General features: G+C 34.1%; 8 protein-coding genes across 8 annotated transcripts; 5 read left to right on the top strand and 3 right to left on the bottom strand.

The window, feature by feature from the left end:
- Positions 1-188: 188 nt before the first annotated feature.
- RO3G_11838 (uncharacterized protein) lies at positions 189-624 on the top strand (the record flags this gene model as incomplete). Its single annotated transcript, XM_067666422.1, has 4 exons — positions 189-236; positions 327-378; positions 437-501; positions 562-624. 4 exons carry the CDS (start codon positions 189-191, stop codon positions 622-624), a joined length of 228 nt encoding a protein of 75 aa, XP_067522523.1.
- A 564-nt stretch (positions 625-1,188) lies between these two features.
- On the bottom strand, positions 1,189-3,008 carry RO3G_11837 (uncharacterized protein; the record flags this gene model as incomplete). The annotated part of the gene is made up of 3 exons (XM_067666421.1): positions 1,189-2,130; positions 2,227-2,786; positions 2,837-3,008. The coding sequence occupies 3 exons, from the start codon at positions 3,006-3,008 to the stop codon at positions 1,189-1,191; spliced, it is 1,674 nt and encodes a 557-aa protein (XP_067522522.1).
- Positions 3,009-3,264: 256 nt separating this feature from the next.
- Positions 3,265-4,193, top strand: RO3G_11836 (uncharacterized protein; the record flags this gene model as incomplete). The annotated part of the gene is made up of 5 exons (XM_067666420.1): positions 3,265-3,346; positions 3,403-3,486; positions 3,545-3,696; positions 3,753-4,005; positions 4,060-4,193. The coding sequence occupies 5 exons, from the start codon at positions 3,265-3,267 to the stop codon at positions 4,191-4,193; spliced, it is 705 nt and encodes a 234-aa protein (XP_067522521.1).
- A 1,145-nt stretch (positions 4,194-5,338) lies between these two features.
- RO3G_11835 (AP-1 complex subunit mu-1) lies at positions 5,339-7,073 on the top strand (the record flags this gene model as incomplete). The annotated part of the gene is made up of 8 exons (XM_067666419.1): positions 5,339-5,351; positions 5,416-5,495; positions 5,645-5,660; positions 5,720-5,918; positions 5,973-6,117; positions 6,187-6,624; positions 6,680-6,953; positions 7,015-7,073. The coding sequence occupies 8 exons, from the start codon at positions 5,339-5,341 to the stop codon at positions 7,071-7,073; spliced, it is 1,224 nt and encodes a 407-aa protein (XP_067522520.1).
- A 1,431-nt stretch (positions 7,074-8,504) lies between these two features.
- Positions 8,505-9,461, top strand: RO3G_11834 (uncharacterized protein; the record flags this gene model as incomplete). Its single annotated transcript, XM_067666418.1, has 1 exon — positions 8,505-9,461. One exon carries the CDS (start codon positions 8,505-8,507, stop codon positions 9,459-9,461), a length of 957 nt encoding a protein of 318 aa, XP_067522519.1.
- A 2,124-nt stretch (positions 9,462-11,585) lies between these two features.
- RO3G_11833 (uncharacterized protein) lies at positions 11,586-15,905 on the top strand (the record flags this gene model as incomplete). Its single annotated transcript, XM_067666417.1, has 10 exons — positions 11,586-11,628; positions 11,755-12,208; positions 12,273-12,850; positions 12,905-13,082; positions 13,138-13,768; positions 13,811-14,201; positions 14,259-14,581; positions 14,635-14,968; positions 15,019-15,746; positions 15,798-15,905. 10 exons carry the CDS (start codon positions 11,586-11,588, stop codon positions 15,903-15,905), a joined length of 3,768 nt encoding a protein of 1,255 aa, XP_067522518.1.
- A 912-nt stretch (positions 15,906-16,817) lies between these two features.
- Positions 16,818-17,330, bottom strand: RO3G_11832 (uncharacterized protein; the record flags this gene model as incomplete). Its single annotated transcript, XM_067666416.1, has 1 exon — positions 16,818-17,330. The coding sequence occupies one exon, from the start codon at positions 17,328-17,330 to the stop codon at positions 16,818-16,820; it is 513 nt and encodes a 170-aa protein (XP_067522517.1).
- A 205-nt stretch (positions 17,331-17,535) lies between these two features.
- Positions 17,536-20,302, bottom strand: RO3G_11831 (uncharacterized protein; the record flags this gene model as incomplete). Its single annotated transcript, XM_067666415.1, has 7 exons — positions 17,536-17,816; positions 17,867-19,211; positions 19,270-19,686; positions 19,757-19,816; positions 19,875-19,960; positions 20,008-20,150; positions 20,199-20,302. 7 exons carry the CDS (start codon positions 20,300-20,302, stop codon positions 17,536-17,538), a joined length of 2,436 nt encoding a protein of 811 aa, XP_067522516.1.
- Between the last annotated feature and the right edge of the window lie 1,878 nt (positions 20,303-22,180).

The raw sequence follows: 22,180 nt of genomic DNA, 5'->3' as shown, positions 1-22,180 counted from the left end.
TAAAAATAACTCCATTTGGTTACAGTCTCCAATACTCTTCATGCTTCTAAGAGCTTTGTTGCTGTAGAGAGAAGATTAACCTTTATGTTTTGGATGGCGCGTCATAAATCTTTTATGCGGACATTTAAAATAAAGACAAAGGAAAGAGGACAACTTTTTTTTTCTGTTCCAAAAAGCCTGCATTGATCATGTCAACAGAAAATAAGATTCCTAGTGAAGAAATTTTAGCACAAAAGGTAAACACTCATTTTAATTTTTAAACAAGTACTAACTTTCAGTAATATTTTACTCAGTGGGATCGAGCCATTTCCAATTTTATTGTAAAGACTGGCCTTGGTTTAAGTGCCGGCATTGTTGCTTCTGCATTGTTATTCAAAAGTAAACTTTAAAGGAAAAGAAAAGGATGTTATAACTAAATTGCTGACTGTATTTAAAGAACGTACTTGGCCGATTGCTATTGCTACTGGTTGGGGCTTTGGCGTTGCCTATGCCGATGCTCAAGTACATCATATTTGATATTTGCTTAGTGCACAACCCATTTAATATTCTTTTATCTTTTAGCGTATTTTCCATCCTTCTAATGTTCCCGGCGCAAAATTTGAGAAGGAGAAGCCTTTTGCTTAGATATAAAAAGAAGAAAAGATTAAACACGGCATAATAGTAACAGCAACATACATCCTTGTTAATAATTGTACCAATAAAAAGAAGAACTTATACAAAAACTGATTTTAGTCGAACAATATGATTTTCAGATATGCAAAGTAAGGAAATATCATTGAGGCTCTTATGCATTGCTTTTAGCTCTAAATGGCAGATATTTTTATTTTATATAAGAAATCAATGTATTTACCTTCAAATCATGTGCAGACCTATGCATTGTAGGATTATGTTTTATATATCTACCATAACCTTAGGATAAACACATACAGAAACAGTACTGATAAATGATGACTACGGTCGGGTTAATAATTTTGTAAGATAAAGGATTGCCTTCACCTGAACAAAACGCGTATTTTCAATTTTTCCCTCAATAGCTAAATATTAAAAGACACTAATGAAGATTAAAATCCATCAAACGATTCCTTCATTAATTATACAAATGAGCAGAGGATTGATCTTATCATACTATACAATATGTGCTGAAAATAGTAAGAGAGAAAAGAATTGCAAATATATGCTGGGATAAAATCACTCTTTATTTAACAATAACTCATCAAAAGAAGATAAAAGAGGTAATAGCATTAAATCCACATTTTCATAAGATACGTTACAGCACATTGAAATTAGTCTTTTGTATTTTTGATGCTTTTTACTTGGCATTTGTAATTTCAATTGGATTAATTCTTCTACGCGTTTCTTACGAAGTTCCTGTAAAAGTTTTAGTTCGTTTAGGAGACTATCTAACTCCACAATTTTCTCATCTTTCTTTTGTGCATGAAAAAATTTCTCAAGCGTATCTTTTTGTAATTTTTGTATCTGCTTTGCCAATAATTTAGATAATCTTAATGATTCTATCTCTACTCCTTGTAGCCTTTCTGGATCAAATTGTATTTGTTCTAAAGTGTGCTGCGTACCAGCAAGTCTTTTCTTTGCTAAAGCTAATTCATTCTTCTTTTCCTTTATAAGGTTATCTTTTTGTATCAAATCTCTTTCATAATTACTCGCAAACCCATCAAACATATGTGATATAATTGGCGGTTTTTCATTAACAATAATAGATTTCAATAGTTCTTCTACTTTATGCCTTAATGATGATTTTTGTTTAGTCTCTGTATGATGCGATTCTACTAAACTTCTGCTTCCACCTTGATTGTTTCGCTCTGTCTCAGCTAAGTAATCTTGTGCTGTCATACCTTCCTCATTTGCAATCTCTGCACTTGCACCAGCCTCTATCAGAAGTCTAACCAATTTCTTATTCCCTATTCTGGCTGCAATATTTAACGCTGTGTCGCCATAGATATCTTGTACATTTAATATAGAGATCAACTCTGATATATTGTTTTGTCCCAAAGTTTCAATCAAGCATTCCATATAGTATCTTGACGCGTGTACCTTTCCCTTCCAGCTGGCTGTAGATGCAACGTGATGAAATACTGTCTGATCTTTCTTATCAATGTTGAATATTGTTTTCTTTAATAGATTTATCAAAAGCACAAATGATTTTGAATCAAAGTTGTTGGTAAATAATACGCTTCGCATCAATGCTGTTTGTCCTTTATAATTTACTCTGTAAATATCTGCTCCTAAGTCAACCAAGACTTTCACAAGTTTCAATCTTCCCATAGCCGCTGCCCAATGTAGGCTTGTATGGCCCTCATCATCAATAATCACATTGACATTCAAATCGGCTGGTGGGTTCAAAAGAATAGCTGGTATGCCCGATTCATCTGATACAAAATATTGAAGCAATCGCTGCGCATAAGTTGGTCGATCTTCGTTGAAAATTAGACGTTGCTCTTCTTGAAAGTCAAAGAATACCGGCCGTTTTCTTCTGTTGGTTTGATTTTTGACTTCTGAATCAGTCAGATTAAGCTCGTTGATCTGTTCTCCCTCTAAAGATGTAATACTTGCATAATCTTGATCTAACTTGATCTTTTTTGTAGCTTTCTTTTTTTTTGGTTCTGTCGTTTTTATTTTTTTTAATCTTGAAGCAAAACTGTTACAATGTTTTGGCGCTAGTGGCGGGCTAATATCACCTTGCACATAATCAAATATTGGTCTTAATAAAATGTCTACTTGGTATTGCTTAGCTAATGCTACGCCACGCTCGAAAGGAACCCAAGTTCCTAATTAGACAAGTTAAAAGTATAGTCAATCACATATTAAAGTATATTACCTTGATACTTTCCATAGCCTCCTTGTACTTTTTCATGTAGTCCTGTCTGTACTTCTCTTTCTAATATGCGTGTACGTTGAGGTTTGTCAAACTCTGCAACTTTAAGTATTTGTGTCGCGTTCAAATAAGAATCAGATTTTCTTTTCATGACTGCAATGTCTTTGCATATCATTTCATATACAGGAACATTTGAATAAGTTGCTTTATATATTTGTAATGGTTCTGACATGCTCTATTATTTTTTCACTGACAAAGAAAAAAAAACACTTTTTTTATTTATCAAACTGATGCTCTAACCAACCACATGCAGCGATTTTTTTAAAATAAATTTACGCCTTTTTCTTCTTTCTATTTCTTCTTTCCCTCCTATCTTTTTTTCCTTTTTCTCCTTTTACTCTTTCCTAAAATTATACTACATGGAAACTGAAATGAATAATAATCCTAACTTGGAGACTATAGCATCTTCAGTAACTCCTGGAAAAATGAAGAATGTAAAGCTCGTTTTATTAGGTATGATTGCACTTTGCTATGCTTTTTCATTTTTTTCACAATCATAAACAATATAGGCGAATCGGCTGTTGGAAAGTCTAGTATCGTTCTTCGGTTTGTTGATAGACAATATGTTGAAAATAGAGAACCTACTATTGGTGGTGAGTTGAGGTTTAGCATTTACAAAAAAATTCTAACGGTTATTACTGCCTTTTGTAGCTGCTTTTTTGAATCAAAAGTGCAACTTTAAAGATAGATCCATTAAATTTGAGATTTGGGATACCGCAGGTCAAGAACGCTTCCATTCACTTGCTCCAATGTATTATCGTAACTCCCAGGCAGCCATTGTAGTCTATGACATTACTAAAGCTGTAAGTATTTGTGATTTTTTACTTATATTTACAGCTGACATACATTTGTGCAATAGGCAACTCTTGATAAAGCAAAATCTTGGGTTAAAGAACTACAAAGACAGGCCAACACTGATATTGTGATTGCCTTAGTTGGCAACAAACTTGATTTAGTAGAAGGAGAAGATGGTGAACCTTTAGAGGACGAAGAGCATGAAAGGGAAGTTTCGAAGGAAGATGCACAGGCTTATGCAGATGAAGCTGGATTATTGTTTTTCGAGACAAGCGCAAAGTCTGCTCAGAACGTAGATAACGTATTTTCTTCGATAGGTAACAAATAAAGAGAAAATCATTGTTTTTATTTTTTATTAACTTTCTATTTAGCTCAAAAAATTCCTTTGGAAACTATGCATTCATCCAATAGTAGAAATGCAATGAGTGGAAGAAATATTTCAAATAATGGAATTAGTTTGACTCAACCTTCAACTCAAGGAAACTTGAGTAGCTGTGCATGTTAGCTCTTTAGAAAAAAGAATCTAAAAAATACCCACTTTTTCTCACTTCTTTATTATATCTCTTTCTTTTAATTATTGGAAATCATCCTTGATTTTTTTTAAAAAAATAAAGCCTTCTTATTTTACTATACTTAAATGCTTCAAGAAAAAGAGGAGATTGAGAAGATATGCATCCCAAATCCTTCTCAACTAATGCAAGTAAAAAGGATGATGTACGTATAAAATTCTTTAGTATGTGATACCGCTCTTTAAAGTATAACTACTGATATTGAATAAATTTCTTCGCCACAAAGCTTGTAAGATGAAATTGGCAAGACAGTAATATGCAAATTGTAAAGAAAAATTAAATTATTTTGTGAGCAAGTACAACTAGATGATCTACAGGTGTATTTAAAATGCTTTTATTACAGCAATGGTATCGTTATGTTATTTTTGATTGAATATATGTTTAAACTAAAGAACTTATATTAATATCAAATTAACAAATGTTTTTTCAGTATCTTAAATGTCAATTGATAGATACAATCTCTTGTATAAGAAGCTAAATACTAACGGGGTACATAGTATGAAGGTTAAGTTAAAATTGAGACTTCATCTACGTTATTTAAGTCGGTATTCTTATTATTATGACATAGCCTGTAACAACCTATGATAGAAATCGTTAAATACTTGTCTCAATTATACTACAGTTATGATCTCAATATAATATCTTTCAAAAACTGAAAGAAAAAAGATAAGCAGATATAATATTATTTTTATATATAAAACAAGTCTTTTTTCTAAAGAACAACCAAATTCTTATAGTGTTTGATTTATAGTCTTTTTTTTTCCAAGGATTATCTACGCCAGATGTACCAAAAGCCGTGTACATGATATACTATTTTTTATGAGACTTACTATTTATTTTAATGCCCCATTCATACATAGCAAAGTAATGTATAAGGAATATAACTATTTGTTTTAGTCTAATAGCATAGATCCTCTTTACAAAGCTGTCAAAAGGCAAAACCTTAAGTAAATTTCAAAATGGGGTGTATTTAGCTTTCCAGATCTTTTACTTGAATTTAAATTAGTTCTGCAAAACAAGCGCCTTTTCTTTTTGTAAGGTTTTATCAGAAAAAAGAAGCGAAAATATTACATAAAAGCACATGGCTTCTGCAAGTAAATAAGCATGCTTGACTTAATAAAAGGAATTACTTAAGAAAGCTTGTAGTCTTTATTTTAGACCTAAAGGGAAAAGTTCTCATTTCCCGTAACTATCGAGGTGACATTCCAATGAGCGCCGTAGAAAAATTTATGCCTTTGGTAAAGAAGCAAATAGGACCTTCTCTTTTTTAGCATTCTTAAAAAACCTTACTCATATTTTCTTTGACATCTAGGTCTCTGAAGCAGAAGATGAGCAGATTCCTTTACCTTGTTTCACCCACGAAGGCATTAACTACTTATATTTAAAGCACAGCAATCTCTACCGTAAGTCTTACTAATTTAATAAAACAAAAACAAACTTATTCTGACTCTTTATGTAAAAGTACTTGCCTTGACTCGAAAGAACACCAATGCAGCTTCGATTATGCTTTACCTTCACAAATTAACAGAAGTCTTTACTGAATACTTTAAGGAATTAGAAGAAGAATCAATTCGAGATAATTTTGTTATTGTGTATGAACTTTTAGATGAAATGATGGATTTTGGTTACCCACAAACAACAGAAACAAAGATTTTACAAGAGTAATGGCGTATATGCGCGTATGTTTAAGAGAAACTTACTCTGTTTTATTTTAGATACATCACCCAAGATGCTCATAAGCTTGAAGTACAAGTACGCCCGCCAATGGCTGTTACTAATGCAGTCTCTTGGAGATCAGAAGGAATTAAATATAAAAAGAATGAAGTATTTTTGGACGTTATTGAGAGTGTGAATTTGTTGGTAAATAGTTGAAAGAAAGTGAAATCATTTAGTGGACAATTTTTGTTAACAAAAGAACTTCATGTAAAGGTTAATGCGAATGGCAATGTGTTGAGAAGTGAAGTACTTGGTTCAGTTAAAATGAGATGTTATCTTTCTGGTATGCCTGAACTTCGCTTAGGGCTAAACGACAAAGTGATGTTTGAAGCAACTGGAAGAGGTAGTTCAGCTACAAAGGCTATTGAAATGGAAGATGTTAAATTCCATCAATGTGTTCGACTATCTCGGTTTGAAAACGATCGTACAATTAGCTTTATCCCTCCCGATGGCGATTTTGAATTGATGAGTTATCGTTTGCAAACAACTGTCAAGCCGCTTATTTGGGTAGAAGCTGTTGTCGAAACATATTCAGGATCCCGCGTTGAATATCTTGTGAAGGCAAAAGCACAATTCAAGCGTAAGAGCACTGCTAATAATGTTCAAATTGAAGTGCCTGTTCCTGATGATGCAGACACTCCGAAATTTAAGGTATGAAGACATTCTTTCTTTTTGCTATTAGAGAGCTAACATTATAAAAATGAAGGCGAGTAGTGGATCTGTATCATACAAACCAGAAAAGTCCTGCTTGGTATGGAAGATGAAACAATTTCAAGGCGGAAAGGAATTCATTATGCGTGCACATTTTGGTTTACCATCCGTTCAGGCAGCTGATGATACAGAAAAGAAAGCTCCCATCAACATTAAATATGAGATTCCTTATTTTACAGTTTCAGGTATTCAAGTTAGATATTTGAAAATTGTAGAAAAGAGTGGCTATCAAGCACTACCTTGGGTGAGGTACATTACACAAAATGGAGGTAAGATCATGATAGAAAATATCAAAGAGAGACATTGTTTTTTAAAGCTATGTTTAAATAGATTACCAGATGAGAATGCCAGAATCCATTAAAGCCAATAAGCGCATAAGTGACTATTAGATACCTTTTCTCTCTCTCTCTTGTATTTTTACTTTATCTTTAATACAAGTGTATTTTATATTAAAAATATTGATAAATAAGCCCTTTGCTAAATTAGTTGCATGTTTTGAAATCAAAAGGAATTAATTTTATCCATTTTTACTTCAAAACCTTACAGTAATATCTGAGATACTTCAAACTTTGCTCCAAGAATGGAAAAAAAAAAAAAAAAAAAAAAAAAAAAAAAAAAAAAAAAACCTGATCATAGCATCTTCAATATGAATTTAAACCAGTAAAAAGTATATGCTTCAAACTCTAACTAATTAAATAGCTTCAGGCAATTCATCTATCAAGATTCTATACAAACGTCAGCCAGGACATGATTTGTTATCCTATGACTTTGTTTTCATGTGTCATAAATGCTAGTTTTTGCGATATCTAACAAAATTAGCATTCATTATATTTTGAAATGTCATTTTTATTTGTGTCTATGTTTGTATCATTCCATCCACTAGATTTGATTCATACAATTGAAGTCAATTGATTATGCAAAAGAGATCCATATTGCTTCGCATTTGACCAGAACATCACCAAATCTATTAAATAGCAAAGCTCGAACGAGCTTATTACTTTTTTTCATCTATAAATATATAGTTTGAAGAAACCATATTCAATTGCAGATATAGCAAAGTATATTAAAGCTCATAACAATTTCATCTGTAGAACTTTTCATTATTGATATATATAGATGCATATGGCTTATTTCTTCATAAAAAAAATTATGAATTGATACATATATGCTTTATTGCTTTTATGCAATTTATAAACCTATGTGACGAATTTGTTGAAAAAAATGTTTTATCTAATTTAAATAGAATACAGTAGAGATTTCTGACAAGCACAGACTAGGGTTCCATCAAGCCCATGGATATCTTTCCGCAAAAAAGACAAGTGAAGATAGTATTCAAAGTTCTAAACCTATAATACTGGTCGGTTACGGAGAAGAGGTATCCGCGTAGTTGTAGTCGGTCAATGATGATGAGATTAAATCTAATCCAATCATAAAGAAACAATTAAATACAGAATCTATCTCTCCCTCTGTATAAAGATCCAAGATTACTTTCTATAACATTTTGCCTTATTTGGAAAGCAATAATACTTTAATACAAGTAAACAGCATTGACAATAAAAATAAACACAACTACAAACACACATAATATAGAAACCACTACTATGGCTCCTGTCAATAGAGGCCGTAAAGCTTCAAAGCCTATTCTTTCTAACAAACAAATACAAACCATAACTGCACAGTTTAATACTCAGCGTCGACGGCTTGTATGCACCAACTGTAAAGAAACTAACTCCTTTCACCGCAATGGAATCACAGCTGGTGACCTTCCTCAACCTTGTTTTGTTTGAAAATCCTGTGGTAAAACATACAGTGGACCAACCATGGCTGAGATCTGCGAATTAGCATCAACTACAACAATGCTATCTCAACCCCTATCCCTTGACGCTATGATGGAAACTTCTAACGCTCAAGACGATAACCCAGAGGTTATGCCTATTTCTACACCGACAGCAATTGATATTGCTAGCCTTCAAGCAACTATTGAACGACTCTGTGCCGAACTCAAGCAAACGCAAGCTGAACTTAAGCAAACACGTACTGAAATAGACATGCTTCGCAACCAACGTACTCAAGATCTGAACCAATCAATAATTGAGACCAATCATGCTCAATTTCCCTCTTTACCGTCGGCTGCCCAGTCACTTCCTCCTTGGAAAGACACAGCCCGCCTCAACAGTATTAAACAATCAATGCTTGAAAAACTCCAACAACGTCGTATTCAACGACAGGAAAATGCCGCTTGCTTTTTACAACCTCTGTCTGAAAACCAAGACTTCGAGTATACTTATATTCCTACCAAAGCCCGAGTTCCAATCGGACAATTACGAAACTGTCTCTGTAGACTGGACATCAATAACAGCAGGATCTTGGACATTAATTACCCCACAAGAAATATTGTTGCCCTCTTAGTCCATAATGACTATGCACCTGAACTTAAAGCACATCTCCAAAAATTCAAAGTGGCTGTGAATGAGAACTTCAACCCATGCGACGGATCTATCCTTATGGATCCCAAATATGAACAGAACACTAAAGAAGAGCGTAACTCCCTGGCTTTTATGCATCACTGTGATCGTATGAAGCGAGCCATTAACTATATTCGTGTTCCAGTTAAAACTGCAGTAGCGCGCTATTTTTACAATCAAGGCTGGATCGACAAACAAACATTTACCGAAACACTTACAACTACTGGATCTAAACCAACGGATGTCTTCTATGTCAATCAAGATGCAGATATGAACATCTCAGACTTCGATGACAATATCTCACAATTATAATGAGTACCATCTCAATCTCATTATTCAGTGCTACTGGCCTGCCAAAACAAGCTATATCACCAATCCCTAAATTAGCTGAATCATCTTCTGTTTTATTAATTACTGAATCATGGATACTTCCACCGAACAAATACTCCACATCATGGAAACGATATCATACTTATGGTTAACCTATTCAATCATTCAAACATCGAGGTAGTTTTGGAATTGCCCTACTAATCAACCCACTTACTAGCGCTGCTGTTCAACACATTCCACACAAACACCCGCTATTAGCTAAGTATACATTATCATTCATTGTATCTAAGATACTAGTTCATTGTCTATATCTTCCCCCGTCTTTGTCGCACACAGAGGTTTCCAATATTCTACAACAATTACCTTTAGAAGTCCCCAATACAACATCAACCATAGCTTGTGGCGATCTATACTGGTGACACACTCTTTAGTTATCGTGGACGACTACTACATGATTGGATACAGTCAAACAATGCGATTACATGGAATGAGCGTTTAAAATATGGACTTCCTACTTCTATTACGCATCATGGCAACAGTATCATTGACTATTTTATCAGTACAACGGAACTCACCGAACCAAAGCTAGTTATACGGGATGATCTATCACTCGATTCCAATCATAAACTTATGACGCTATCCTTTCAAACTAATATTCCTAGTAGCAATCTTCTTCCTCCAAAGAGACTCACATGGCATTTGAGAAAGGTAAAGGACGATAAAAAGGTGGCTACATATCGACAGGTATTCACAAACCTTACTGCTGATTTGATTCCACCCTCTCCACCTCTTTTACCCGATAGAAGTTCTGCCATTAACTATATCGAGGATTTTAACTCTGCTATCTGTCAAGCCATATACCAATCTCTGGATCAAGTATGCGGAAAAAGCGACCAGCAAAAAGATACCGAGTTACAAAAATTCTGGACAATTGAACTACAAGATACTTTTAACCTCAAAGAATACTATTACAGAAAATGGAGAAAATCACAAGGGTTAAACCGTCTCAAATACTGGCTCCTACACCAGGAAACAAAAGCACTACTAAGAAGGATGGTACTACGAAGACGAAGAGAAACATGGCAAGATTTCTGCGAGAGAATGGAACAAGGAGAGTATACAAACTCTATTGCAAGATTTTGCAAAATACGTAAAAATAGAAACCTAAAACCCTCATTTACTACTTTAGAAGGCCCCCAGCATGCTGTTAATTTAATGGCATCTCACCTAAAATCTATATATGCTGGACATCTACTTCATGAAACTGAGCCCAGGCTTAATATTCACCAAGGTTGCTCTGCTACAATTACTAGAGAAACCTGTCCTAGAACCCTGCAAGGCATCCTACCCAGTTGCTTACAAAACAGTATGTAGTAAGATGTCTCGATATGCACCATCACTTACAAATGCCAGAAACAGTCCAAGATCTTCTATTGTTCCTTCTCAACAGATTACCAAACAGAATACCATGTTCATCTCACTCCGCCTCTTCATAGTTTATTCGATGGCTGGTCATCTGTACTATACTTTATGAACTTGACTACCTATTCCATGATAAGGATCAACCGTCACCGCCATTCCAACCAGGGCAAAGATTCCTCTTCTGGCTACCCTCTTCCCTTCACTAGTAACATCCACTTGTTTCCTTCTTTCTTCCTCCCATATCTTTTTTACCCTTGAACCCCAAAGGGGTTTTTAGCTTCCATTGAACTCTTTATTGAACTGACCAGGGCGAAGACGATGCAATATTAGACATCATGCGCTCAAAATGGTCATTAATTTTTTTTTTTTTAATAAATAAAAATCAAAATTTAAATGTACATGGAATTATTTACTTGAAACCCATATCAGGAGTCATCACTGTGCGACAGTAACGGAGTCAGTTGTATAAATTTGAAAATAGCTTTGTTCAAAGGAGGAAAGAGACAATTTTTAAAGGGGTGAATGTGATTAAATACATCTCTCTCTCTCTCAAAGACAGCGTGAAAAGGAACTTTGGAAAATTTAAGAAAAAAACCAATCCGACGTTTCCCTTTCTTTTCTTAATTTTCTTTATTTTACCCCCTTCTTTCTCTCTTTCTCTTATTTGCTCGACAATTTATTAAAATGTTATTTACTATAGCTGAAGGAAAAGAGCTAGAAACTAACAGTAAGCTATTAAAGCATTCTCTATCAAACATAGAACCTTCTTCTCCATCTTCTCCAACGCCCAATATTCAACCTACAGCATCAATTTCATGTAAAAGTGGATTTTCGATACAATCATTTCACACAGCGCTCGATCACCAAGCAGAAGAAGAACAACAAGCACAGCAAGATCAAATTCCTCCTTCGGCTATTGTTCAACAAAAATCAACTGTTTACAATGATAACAAAATCAATAAAGCAACTGTCACAGGATCTGTTACACCTAACAAATTTATTGATATGGATTACACGAATCTCCACTCTACAATTAGTGGCACACCAAGCAACTTCTTCTATTATGGTTCATTGGATAGTGGCGCATTTTCAGGGTCTTTAACTGGATCTTCTTTTGACTATTTTAATGAAGATTATGAAGTTGTATTAGATGATGGAACAAGACAAAAGAGATCAGTATCATTATCAACTATGCCAATATCAGCGTTATGTGAACCCAAGAAAAATTACAAAGGAAACTATAATTATGCTTACTATAATGAAGATAATATTTATAATTCCAACAATAATAAAAATCAGGCAGAAGGGTAATTATAACTACAATTTTTACTAAAAAATAATTAATGATGTCGCCTTTCTACATTATATTAGCTTTTACCAATACTTATTAGAACAAGAACGCTGTACACTTTTACAGCCAACTCCATCTACACCAGATATGATAATTCAAGACCTTCAACCTAATGAATTTAGTGATGATGATATCACACAAAATAAGCAGCAAAATCAAAAGAGAAAACGCGATGCATTCACTAAATTTTTTGGCTGGGTTTGGCTAATGTTACAATCCATCACATTAACTTATAAACAAAAGATGGTTCTCAAATGTAGCTTTGCTTATTTGTTGGGTTCTTTGTTTACATTCATTCCTGCTCTTAATGAAATGCTTGGTACTGCAAGACTTTCGAGTCATGTGATTGCAACAGTCACTGTCTTCTTCAACCCTTCCAAGACCATAGGTGGCATTATTGAAGCTGCAAGCTACGGTATTCTCTATACGGTATGTGCAATGCTTGTGTCCTTCATGAGTATGTGGGTCGCCATCTATATCAGAAGCCATGATTATTACGTTATTTCGTGTATTGTTACATTAGGCTTCTGGTTAGCTGGGAGCACTTTTATATTATCTTTTATCAAGGCTCGCTATAATAAGCCTGCCATAGCGACCGGTAACCTTATGTAGTAATTTATAAACTGTGATTTTCTTTAACAATTTATTATAGGTTGCGGCTTAGGATTTATGGTCATCTTCCCGGTACTTGTGAAAGAAGGATCTGAAGTACCTACTGAATTTGACTCCACTTTTATTGAAGATATGTTTGCTATTGTGACCATTGGTACAGCTATTTCAGTAGCCGTTTGTTGTATTATTTGGCCAATGACAGCAACTAAAAAATTAAAGTAAGAAATTATAGTTTTTTTTTTAATAGTGTAAAGATTAACAATAAAAATATAGATCAGACATAAATGATACCCTCATGGCTATTAAGATATTATTGAAGCTACTTACAAAAACGTTTCTTTTAGACACGGATTTGCCAGAATTTACTGCCAATGAAAACTTACAAACTGCTATCAACTCACATCGAACAAGCTTTACTGCTCTTCAGTCTTCCCTTCATGATGCTAAAAAGGAACTTTATAATCTAGATATTTGGTTGCATGCAGAGGGATATAATTCTGTAGTGTCAAGTCTTCAAAGGTTATCTCAACATATTGGTGGACTCCGTAGTAGTTGTGGATTGCAGTTTGAAGTCATGAAATCGATGCATAGCTCAAAGTGTCACAAACAATATGGGACTATTGAACATCACCAAGACAGCTGCAGGGAGGAGTATGACAAATCTCCTTTTTCGCCCAAAAAAAAAGTATACAACGTCAAGGCAGATAATCAAAGAAAGAGAATCGAAGACGAATTAAGAAAAGAGCAAACACGGTCAAATCATTCAAGAACGCAAAGTGCCAACGATAGCTATGAAGAAGAGGGTGAGCATGAATGTTTAAACTATATGGAAGGAAGCAGTAGCAAAGCCCCTGATGGTTTCACAGATGAAACAGAGGGCCCACTTGTCCAGTTCATCAAGACTGTAAGGCCACCGATGAAATCGCTTGCTTATACATGCAAACAGACTATTATTCATCTTCAAAGTCGATTTACTGAACAAACAGGCGACAGCACTCCTAGTTTTTATCTTTTGAGGCAAAATTTAGCTATGGCAATCTCTCTCTTTGAAGAGTCACAGCAACTAGCACTCACCAGAATGTATCGTCGAAAGATGAGAAAGGTAGCAAACAAGCACGGCGAAATTAAGCCAGAAGACCTCCAGTCTCACTTGATGAATCAATTTCCTGCTCAAGATGTATTTTTGGTTTATTTCTTTGTATTCAGCTTGCTAGAGTTTGCAAAGGAGCTGACTGTATTGGTCGAATGTGTAGAATCTGTTTATGGATTCTATGAAGAGCAAAGCAAAAATGGTTCAAAAATTTGGGCTTGGATTCAAACATACCTTGTTTCGCCTTGTAGGATATAAGAATGCCATTATTTTTACAAACTAACAAACCTAAATATGCACATAGTCTGGTTCTTCTGTTGTTGTTTCCATGGCTCAAGAGAATATAAAGAAAGCTTTCCTTCAGCGGCTCAAAAGAAGAAAATTGTGGCGGAAAGTTTTGTGCCCAACAATCACAATACGATCAACACTCTTCATACTCCAAAGCCTAAGACTAAAATTCGCAAATTTTTTTTAAGTCTTTGGGGCTTTTTTTCGTGGTTTAGAAGCCATAATGTTAGATATGCTTTAAAATCAACTTTAATTGCTGTTGCTATAGCTTCCATGGCATTTATGCCAATGACAAGGGAATATTTTCAAGCTTGGAAGATGGACTGGACACTGATTACCGTAAGTTACTTTCTATATCGACATTTATGCCTAATGGTTTTTTCTTACGTTAGGTTATGGCCGTCATGACGCCAACTGTAGGAGGTACCAATTTAGTCGCAGTACTTCGAGTACTTGCAACAATATTAGGATCTGTTGTTGCTGTTATTTCTTATTTGTTTGTTCCAAATGAAGGGCCATACCTGTTGCTGTTTACTTGGGCATTCTCTATTCCTTGTTTCTGGATGAGTTTAAATCACAAACACGGAAGATTTGGTACCTTTTCTTTACTTGCCTATAATTTGATTGTTCCATTCATGTTCAATCATAAAAACGAGGAAACTGTTGTTGATGTCATTGAACTGGCTACAATGAGATGTGCCACTGTGTCCGTTGGTGTAGTTATCGGTAACATATAGGTATACATCTGTTTTGACATTATTTTTAACCATATGCAGGACTTATAATAACAACCTATGTTTGGCCATATGAAGCCAGAAAGGAAATGAGAAAGGGTCTTTCGGACTTACTCATACAATTATCGTGGCTCTACAAGCAATTAGTATCTGAATATTCAGACTATAAAGATATGAAAACTGGGGATGGAATGGATGGCAATCGAAGTGTAACATCAATACGAGAGTTGGAAGCACTAGCTAAGCGAAATGAGATACGATCGATACAATTCCAGAATGTTGAACTTTCTCTTCAATTCAGCCTTGTGGAGCTCCAAGACTTACTTGTACATGCTCCAAATGAACCGCGATTAAAAGGGCCTTTTCCAGCTAAAACTTATGAAGCCATGCTCACTTCTTGTCAAAACATCTTGGATAAATTTTTGTCGATTCGTATTGTGATCTTGAAGGATATTTGGGCAACTCAAGTGAGAAAGGATCTAATGCTCCCAGCAAGTAAAGAATTGATGGAGATGGCAGGATCTGTCCTTCTTTATTTCTATTTGCTGGCGTCTGCTCTTCAACTTAAGACACCTTTACCACCCTATCTACCACCTGCAGAGAAAGCGAGAGAGATGTTAATGTTGAAATTACAACAGTTGCCAAAGATAACATCTGATTTGAAGAAAAATAATGACTATAATGATAGCGAAGCAGTGAAAGATGAATGTTACATGGTATATTATGCTTATGTTGTGATGATGGAAAGCATTATTATTGAATTAGACAAGGTAAATATATATTTTGTTCTTGTTTTTGACGTCTAAATTGATGTATGATAGCTGGGTAAACAAATGAAAGAGCTATTTGGCTCCTTGGTTCCCGATGATCAGTGGGCAAGATCATTTGGTTTAATAGATTTAGAACAACAAAATAGAAGAAAAATATAAATTGTTATTCATTCGTTGAATAGAAACATCTATAAAGTGTGTCTATCATATAATAAAATATCCCCTATTTGACAGTAAACAGACCATTGTCTTAGACTAGCAATACATCTTTAGAAATTAAAACACCTTATGTATGCTTCAAGAAACAACTTGAGGTTAGGCTATTCATAAAGTACATTTTTAATAGTATCATCTTCCTAAGATGGTATACAAATATATCCACATAATAAGATCCTTTCTTATTTTCTGAATAATGCTTTCAAGATTTGGCTAACAAGTTTGATATTTGGGTTTTACATAAAATCACACCTTTTTCTGTTGTTTTTAAACATTTGATGTATTCTCTTTTTTTTTTATATTTCGTTAACAGAGAGTGCATTTAGGGTTTCTTAAATTAACAATCTGGAATATCAGTAACCGCATCTGAGAAGTATCTTTTTTTTTTCTTTTCATTAGAACCGTGGTATGTGTAGCCTAATTGGGTAGAAAGACATCGCATATCAGGTGTAGTCTTTATCCAGTACTTTATTTCCTGCTGAATAAAAAACAAACTTTCAAAATAAAGGATATTATTTGCTATTTGCTTTTTCAAATACATCCGGATCTCTACAGCCATTATATTACAAGCTATAATTCAAGTCTATGACCATATATTACTTTATTATAAGTAATAAATGAGCAATCTTTTCGATCTCTGCTTTCTATGAAGAAAAAAAGGCTTTATCCTTCCAACAACTTATACGTGAGAATAGTATTATCGGTAGACTGTACTAGATATAAGCAAAGTAATTGGATCTTTATTATTTATGACATGACTTGTCCATCATACCGCGCAGTATTACATTTATTAGTAAAGAAACAGATACATCATTTAAGCATTTACTTTTATTTTTAGCTTTTTTAAAAAAAAAGCTAAGTATTAGAATAATTTGTATGAACTTGTGTATCTCTTTCTAGTCTTTTAAAAGTAGCCAATTTTGATTTACAAGCAGGGCAAGTATGCACAATATCCTTTGTCCAAGGAAAAAGATATGGTAATAAACATCCTCCACTATGACAACCAATCATATATAATCCAGCCATAGATAAACCAGTTAACAGACCTACTTCATGGTCAATCACAGTCCATACGAAATGGTGGCAGTGAGGACATTGAACAACGGTTGATTCTGTCTTGAGCGAATCTAATTGAGCAATGACTGGAAAGGAGTTTGCTGGTACAAAACTTGGTGACGAGTTCAAAGCATTATAACAAGGTACTTGAGGCATGACAGGATGTGGAATGGGCATAGTTACTGAATGAGGAGAATAGTTGGGCACATTACTTTGTGGAATATGGTAAGTGTCTGGATATACGATGGGTATAGTGGGTGCCAGTGGAGGTTGTTCGAAATGAGGATTATTCAGGTGTGAAGCGTTTGCCATGTGGATTGAGTTTAAAAAAAAAAGAAAAAGAGGACGAAATAAAAAAGGAATAAACAAATGCATTGATCAGATGATTGCAACTGTGTTCTCCTAAATGGTAATAAGTGTAATACTCTATCTTTAATTATTCGCAACTAATGAACCAAATTATGATAAGAGTACATTTGATTACAAGCTTAGTATATGGAGTATAGGAATCTAAACATCAGAAACACTGTAATTTAGATGTATTTAATAATAAATATTCGACAATAGCATTCTTATAGCTGATATCCAAAAAGTCTCTTGAAGGATCTTGATGTCTCATCAATGTGGGCGCAAACACCATAGACAAACTCTTGATGGTCATTCTATTAAGTGAGCTTAATTCACATATTTTGTTTAGATGTTTTAGTAATAAATGGAGTGTATCTTGATGCGCTCGAGGTAGTTTTGATAGTATCTTGTTCACTTTTTTTAATTTGTTTGTATCATTATTATCCATTGCTAAATAAAGAGTATAAGAATATAATTCAATATTTGATAAGACAACTTACTTGATATGTCAATGAGTTCTTGATAGGATTCAAAGGTAATAAGAGGATTAGGTAGCTCTCTAAAATACTGTTTCAATGCACTTGTAATGGCACAAACGTCATTGTATTCATCTTCATTACAAAGATCTACATTATCGCCTTGATCAAACGCTAATTGTATCGCCTTTGTCTGTGCTGCTCCTCCTGATTTTCGATAGATCCCCTCATAGTCTAATCCTCTCTTTTCAACTGCCTCAATGCATTTTGTAACTAAAAGTGGTACAGACCGACCCTCAAACTCTACACGCTCAATCAATGATGTTTCGAAAATGCTACTGTTTTTACTGAGCGGTGGTGATGATTTGTTGTCGAATTCAGATAAAAGATCAAAGCTACTTCGACTGAGTACAGGACTAGGAGAAGAACATGTGGATGGTACTTGACTCAAGCATTTTGAATGTGATAAAAATCCACATCCCTCACATCTGTATTCTGATCTCCCCCATATTTTATCTGTACAGACCCCGCATTTCACGGGTCGAATAAACGAAGTAGGAAAAAAGGAATGGTTTCCTTGCATTGATGTTGATGAAAGATTAGATTCTGCAGATCCTGATTTCTTTGTTAGATTTTGTGAACTCCCATTTATGTATTTGGATGATATGCCATAGATTGAAGGTGATGTTGTAAGTGAAGGTATTGAAGAAGCAGATACAGAAGTTTCAAGCTTTAATTTGGTATTGGCGTTTGTGTTACTAATGCTGCTGCTACTATTACTGCTTGTGAGTTTACTAAACATGGTGCTACCTTTTTTCTTGATACGAAACAAAGTAGGTGTTTGGTCTCCCATAAAACTATTTCTTGACGAAACGTTACAAATAATTGAACCAGCATCTGATATTCTGCGTGGCCTTGCTGTATTAGATGCTTGAGGAGATGTTGCAGGTGACTGTTCTTCTGGTGATGAATTGATTTGGGTCAACTTGACTAAGTTAGAAAGAGCCTCGTCTCGAGTTGCCTTTAACTCTCTTGTCTCGGAAATAAGTAAATCCCTTTGCTGAATCATAGATGTGAGCTGGGTTTTTAAACCTTTCTGATAAAAATTGCCAAGTTTTTGTTTGTCAACTGATCGATCAATTTCAATGGCAAGCATGTCACGATATTTAATCAACTCATTACAGGCATTCTCAAGCTGAGCACGAAACTTGCCCAATTTATCCAATTCCTTTTTCGATAGCAATCCACCGTGATTACTGCTTTTTAATAATGTAGTAATGATAATTTCTTGTTGACGCTTTATTATAGCCTCTTTTGCGTATTCTTCTTTAATTTTATTAAATTCATCGAGTGCCTGTTGACTAGCTTTCTAAATAGCACGAGTTATTTAAGGCGTAAAAAAAAGATAGCACTCCTTTTTGTAATACCTGCAGTGATTTATAGTCCCATTCCAATTCCTTTAGACTCAATCTAGCTTCTGATAATTCCTTTTTTAGTCTATTGTCATCCAAATTAGATATATCTTTATCATCATATGCTTCAGGGGCGTGTTTTAATGAAGAAATTCTTAATGAAGACTGTAAGATCTCTGATGCTCGGCTAATTCGATATTGTGTTGTATCCTCACTTGATGGGCTAAAGTTTAAGCACAGATTGGCGCCAAGAGAATTCGAAAGATTGTCCAATAAATCATTTGAACTGCTGTCAAAGAAAGAAAGTGTTATTGGAGAGAGTGCGGATAGAAGTGAATCACTTGGGATACAGCTTGAGTTACTTGGTGAAATAGCCGGTGTGGGTGGATCATGTATTAATTGACGTGGTGGTAACTCTGTTAAAGGAGTAGGCTATTGGTATTGTGTTAACGTTGGATTAGAAAAAAAAAAAAAAAAAAAAAAAAAAAAGATTCTTTTTTACCTTTACTTTGTTTTTTCTGGATGCTTTCCGTGACTCATAGCAAATACTACAATAAATACCCTATTCGAATAAAGCGTAAATGGTGTATTATTCACATTTTTTATTATTATTTCAGTACCTTTTTTGTTTGCGTAAAGATTAAGTCTTCGATTTTGTTTTTACAAGATATACATTTGAAGCAATCAGAATGATAGGCACTTTCGCCTACAGAAAATGAATATCGACTATTAAATGAATGAGTATATACTAACCTGTCATAATTGCTTCATCTCGGATAATTTTATTACATTCTGTACAGTTATATGAACAATTATCACACACTGGTTTGCCATTGTCCAGTAGTAATAAGTTTGTTTTATTTTCCATGCATTTTTTACATTTATCGCATACAAAACTATAAGGAAATTATAAGATAAAATAAAGTAAATGTTATTTTATGTACCATTTAGTATGAAATAAGGATTCGCCAAAAGCAACTACAGAACCTTCTTCGATTGGATTTAAACAACCTTGACAATTAGGAATAGAAACTTCTTCGGTGATCATATTATAATAATATTAAGTGAAAAGAGAGAAATAATAAAGCATGCAGAAAATATTTAACCTTTTTTTCTAAATGGCGGTAAAACAGCCGTGTAACATTAAAGTGTGCCTTATTTAGTATCCTTAAAAAAAATAAGCCAAACTCCTACCATTTAAGGAACCACATAAGGATCAATATATCGTAGATCTATTATATAAATATGAATCTTGAAGTTATATTAAGGACATCTCCATCTATCACAAGTACTTTATGATCATTTACATTTAATACTTTGAGTTATATTGAAATATTTTTCATTTTAAAACATCTAATGTTTCACCAACAAAATTAACAATTACTTTAAGATCAATTCGGAAAGGGGGTTTTGCCCATTGTACTATTTTCTGACTATTCGCACTATGAATTTTTTATTGCCCTGTCTGGTTTTGAACGATGGCAACTTGGTACTCCCTCCCAAATCATTTCGATGTTTAAGTTGTGATTGGCCGACTGAAACTTTTTCACTGGTTTTTTTTTAAAAAAAAATTTGGTTGGCTGGAGTAAATAAAATCGTTTCTTGAAATCAGTCTTTGTAGTATGTGTGGCGCTTCCAGTACAACCTCTACCAAGATAATCCGACATGTGACAAAAACCCATCCATTCAGGAAAAGTTACACAGCTTGCAAGCCAAGTTTTTGTCAATTGTCTATTTCACATAGCGATTTTCGCAGGATTAACAATCAGCACTTTCATAATTATCCTGAGACCCAATTACAAAAACTTCACTCCAAGCTTTTTTTTTTGCTATCGGCCATCTATCTCGGTTAGTTCTATTCTTCAATCCCTATGAAATGTGGCAAATATATCCATTGGTGCTTAGGCTGGCTTCCAGGTGGTTTTCGCCTTCTTTGTTCGTGCAATTCTTACAATCTTATCAAGGATTTGCTTCTGGGGACTGCAGAAGAAAGGCTTATTTTTGTAAATCCTTACATGAAGGACACCAAGCCATTTTAATATAATCCTTTATCAAAAATATGAACCTTTATCTGTCAAATTGGACTTACACTGTCTTATAATGTATCCATGACTGACAATATTCAAGGAAGGATTGTCATCGATCTCTAATTATACGCTACGTACTTTGATGGCCGTAACGATCTTCAAGACCACAAGAAAGTAGATAAATTCCAGTTTTATTTCACATCAAAGACAATGGTAACAAAAAAGAGAGGAAATAGGTAATCTTTTTATCTAGATTTCAACTCGTTCGTCTGAAAATAATATTAGCATTCAATTATTCTCTGTTTAACATGAATTGAGCTTTTTAATAGAAAACAAAGCTAATAAATACCTCATTTATTAAAATAGATGAAATCATGAACTGGAGACAGCAGTGAAGCTTTGTAAAATTAAAATACATGATAGACTTATCTGTCTGTTAGACAAGCGACTGTGATAGAGCAATACGCTTTCACGCATGAACTTTAGCATACTATAGCCTTTATATTATAAAATATATTTTTTATTACACTTTACTTTCAATGAAATTAAAAAAAAACCTATTTTTAGATAATAATTGTAATGAATATCCACGCTCAATGCGTTTATACCCTTTCAGATATTTATTGTCTTTATTTGACAAAACTTTTAAAGGAAATCAATGGCATAAGCACGATTATAGAAAAAAGTGAGAGGGAACACTTTACGTACTTGATACGTCACCATGATATACCTAAATCAGTAAGTGGTTTGATGCAAAGAGTCTATAGTTGCTGCATGGTGTTATACTCAGTGCATAACCGTATTGTTGATCAATTTATGGTTGTGGCTTGAAAGCTATTATATTTGCAATGAAGAGAAAGAAAATAAAAAATTGTGCTTTTTCCAAGTATTTTCATAAT

Source organism: Rhizopus delemar, genomic scaffold (genome assembly GCF_000149305.1).
Source record: "Rhizopus delemar RA 99-880 supercont3.9 genomic scaffold, whole genome shotgun sequence".
Taxonomy (NCBI): Eukaryota; Fungi; Mucoromycota; class Mucoromycetes; order Mucorales; family Rhizopodaceae; genus Rhizopus; species Rhizopus delemar.
The sequence above is the reverse complement of the archived record's forward strand: the minus strand, read 5'-3'. Positions and strand labels throughout refer to the sequence as shown.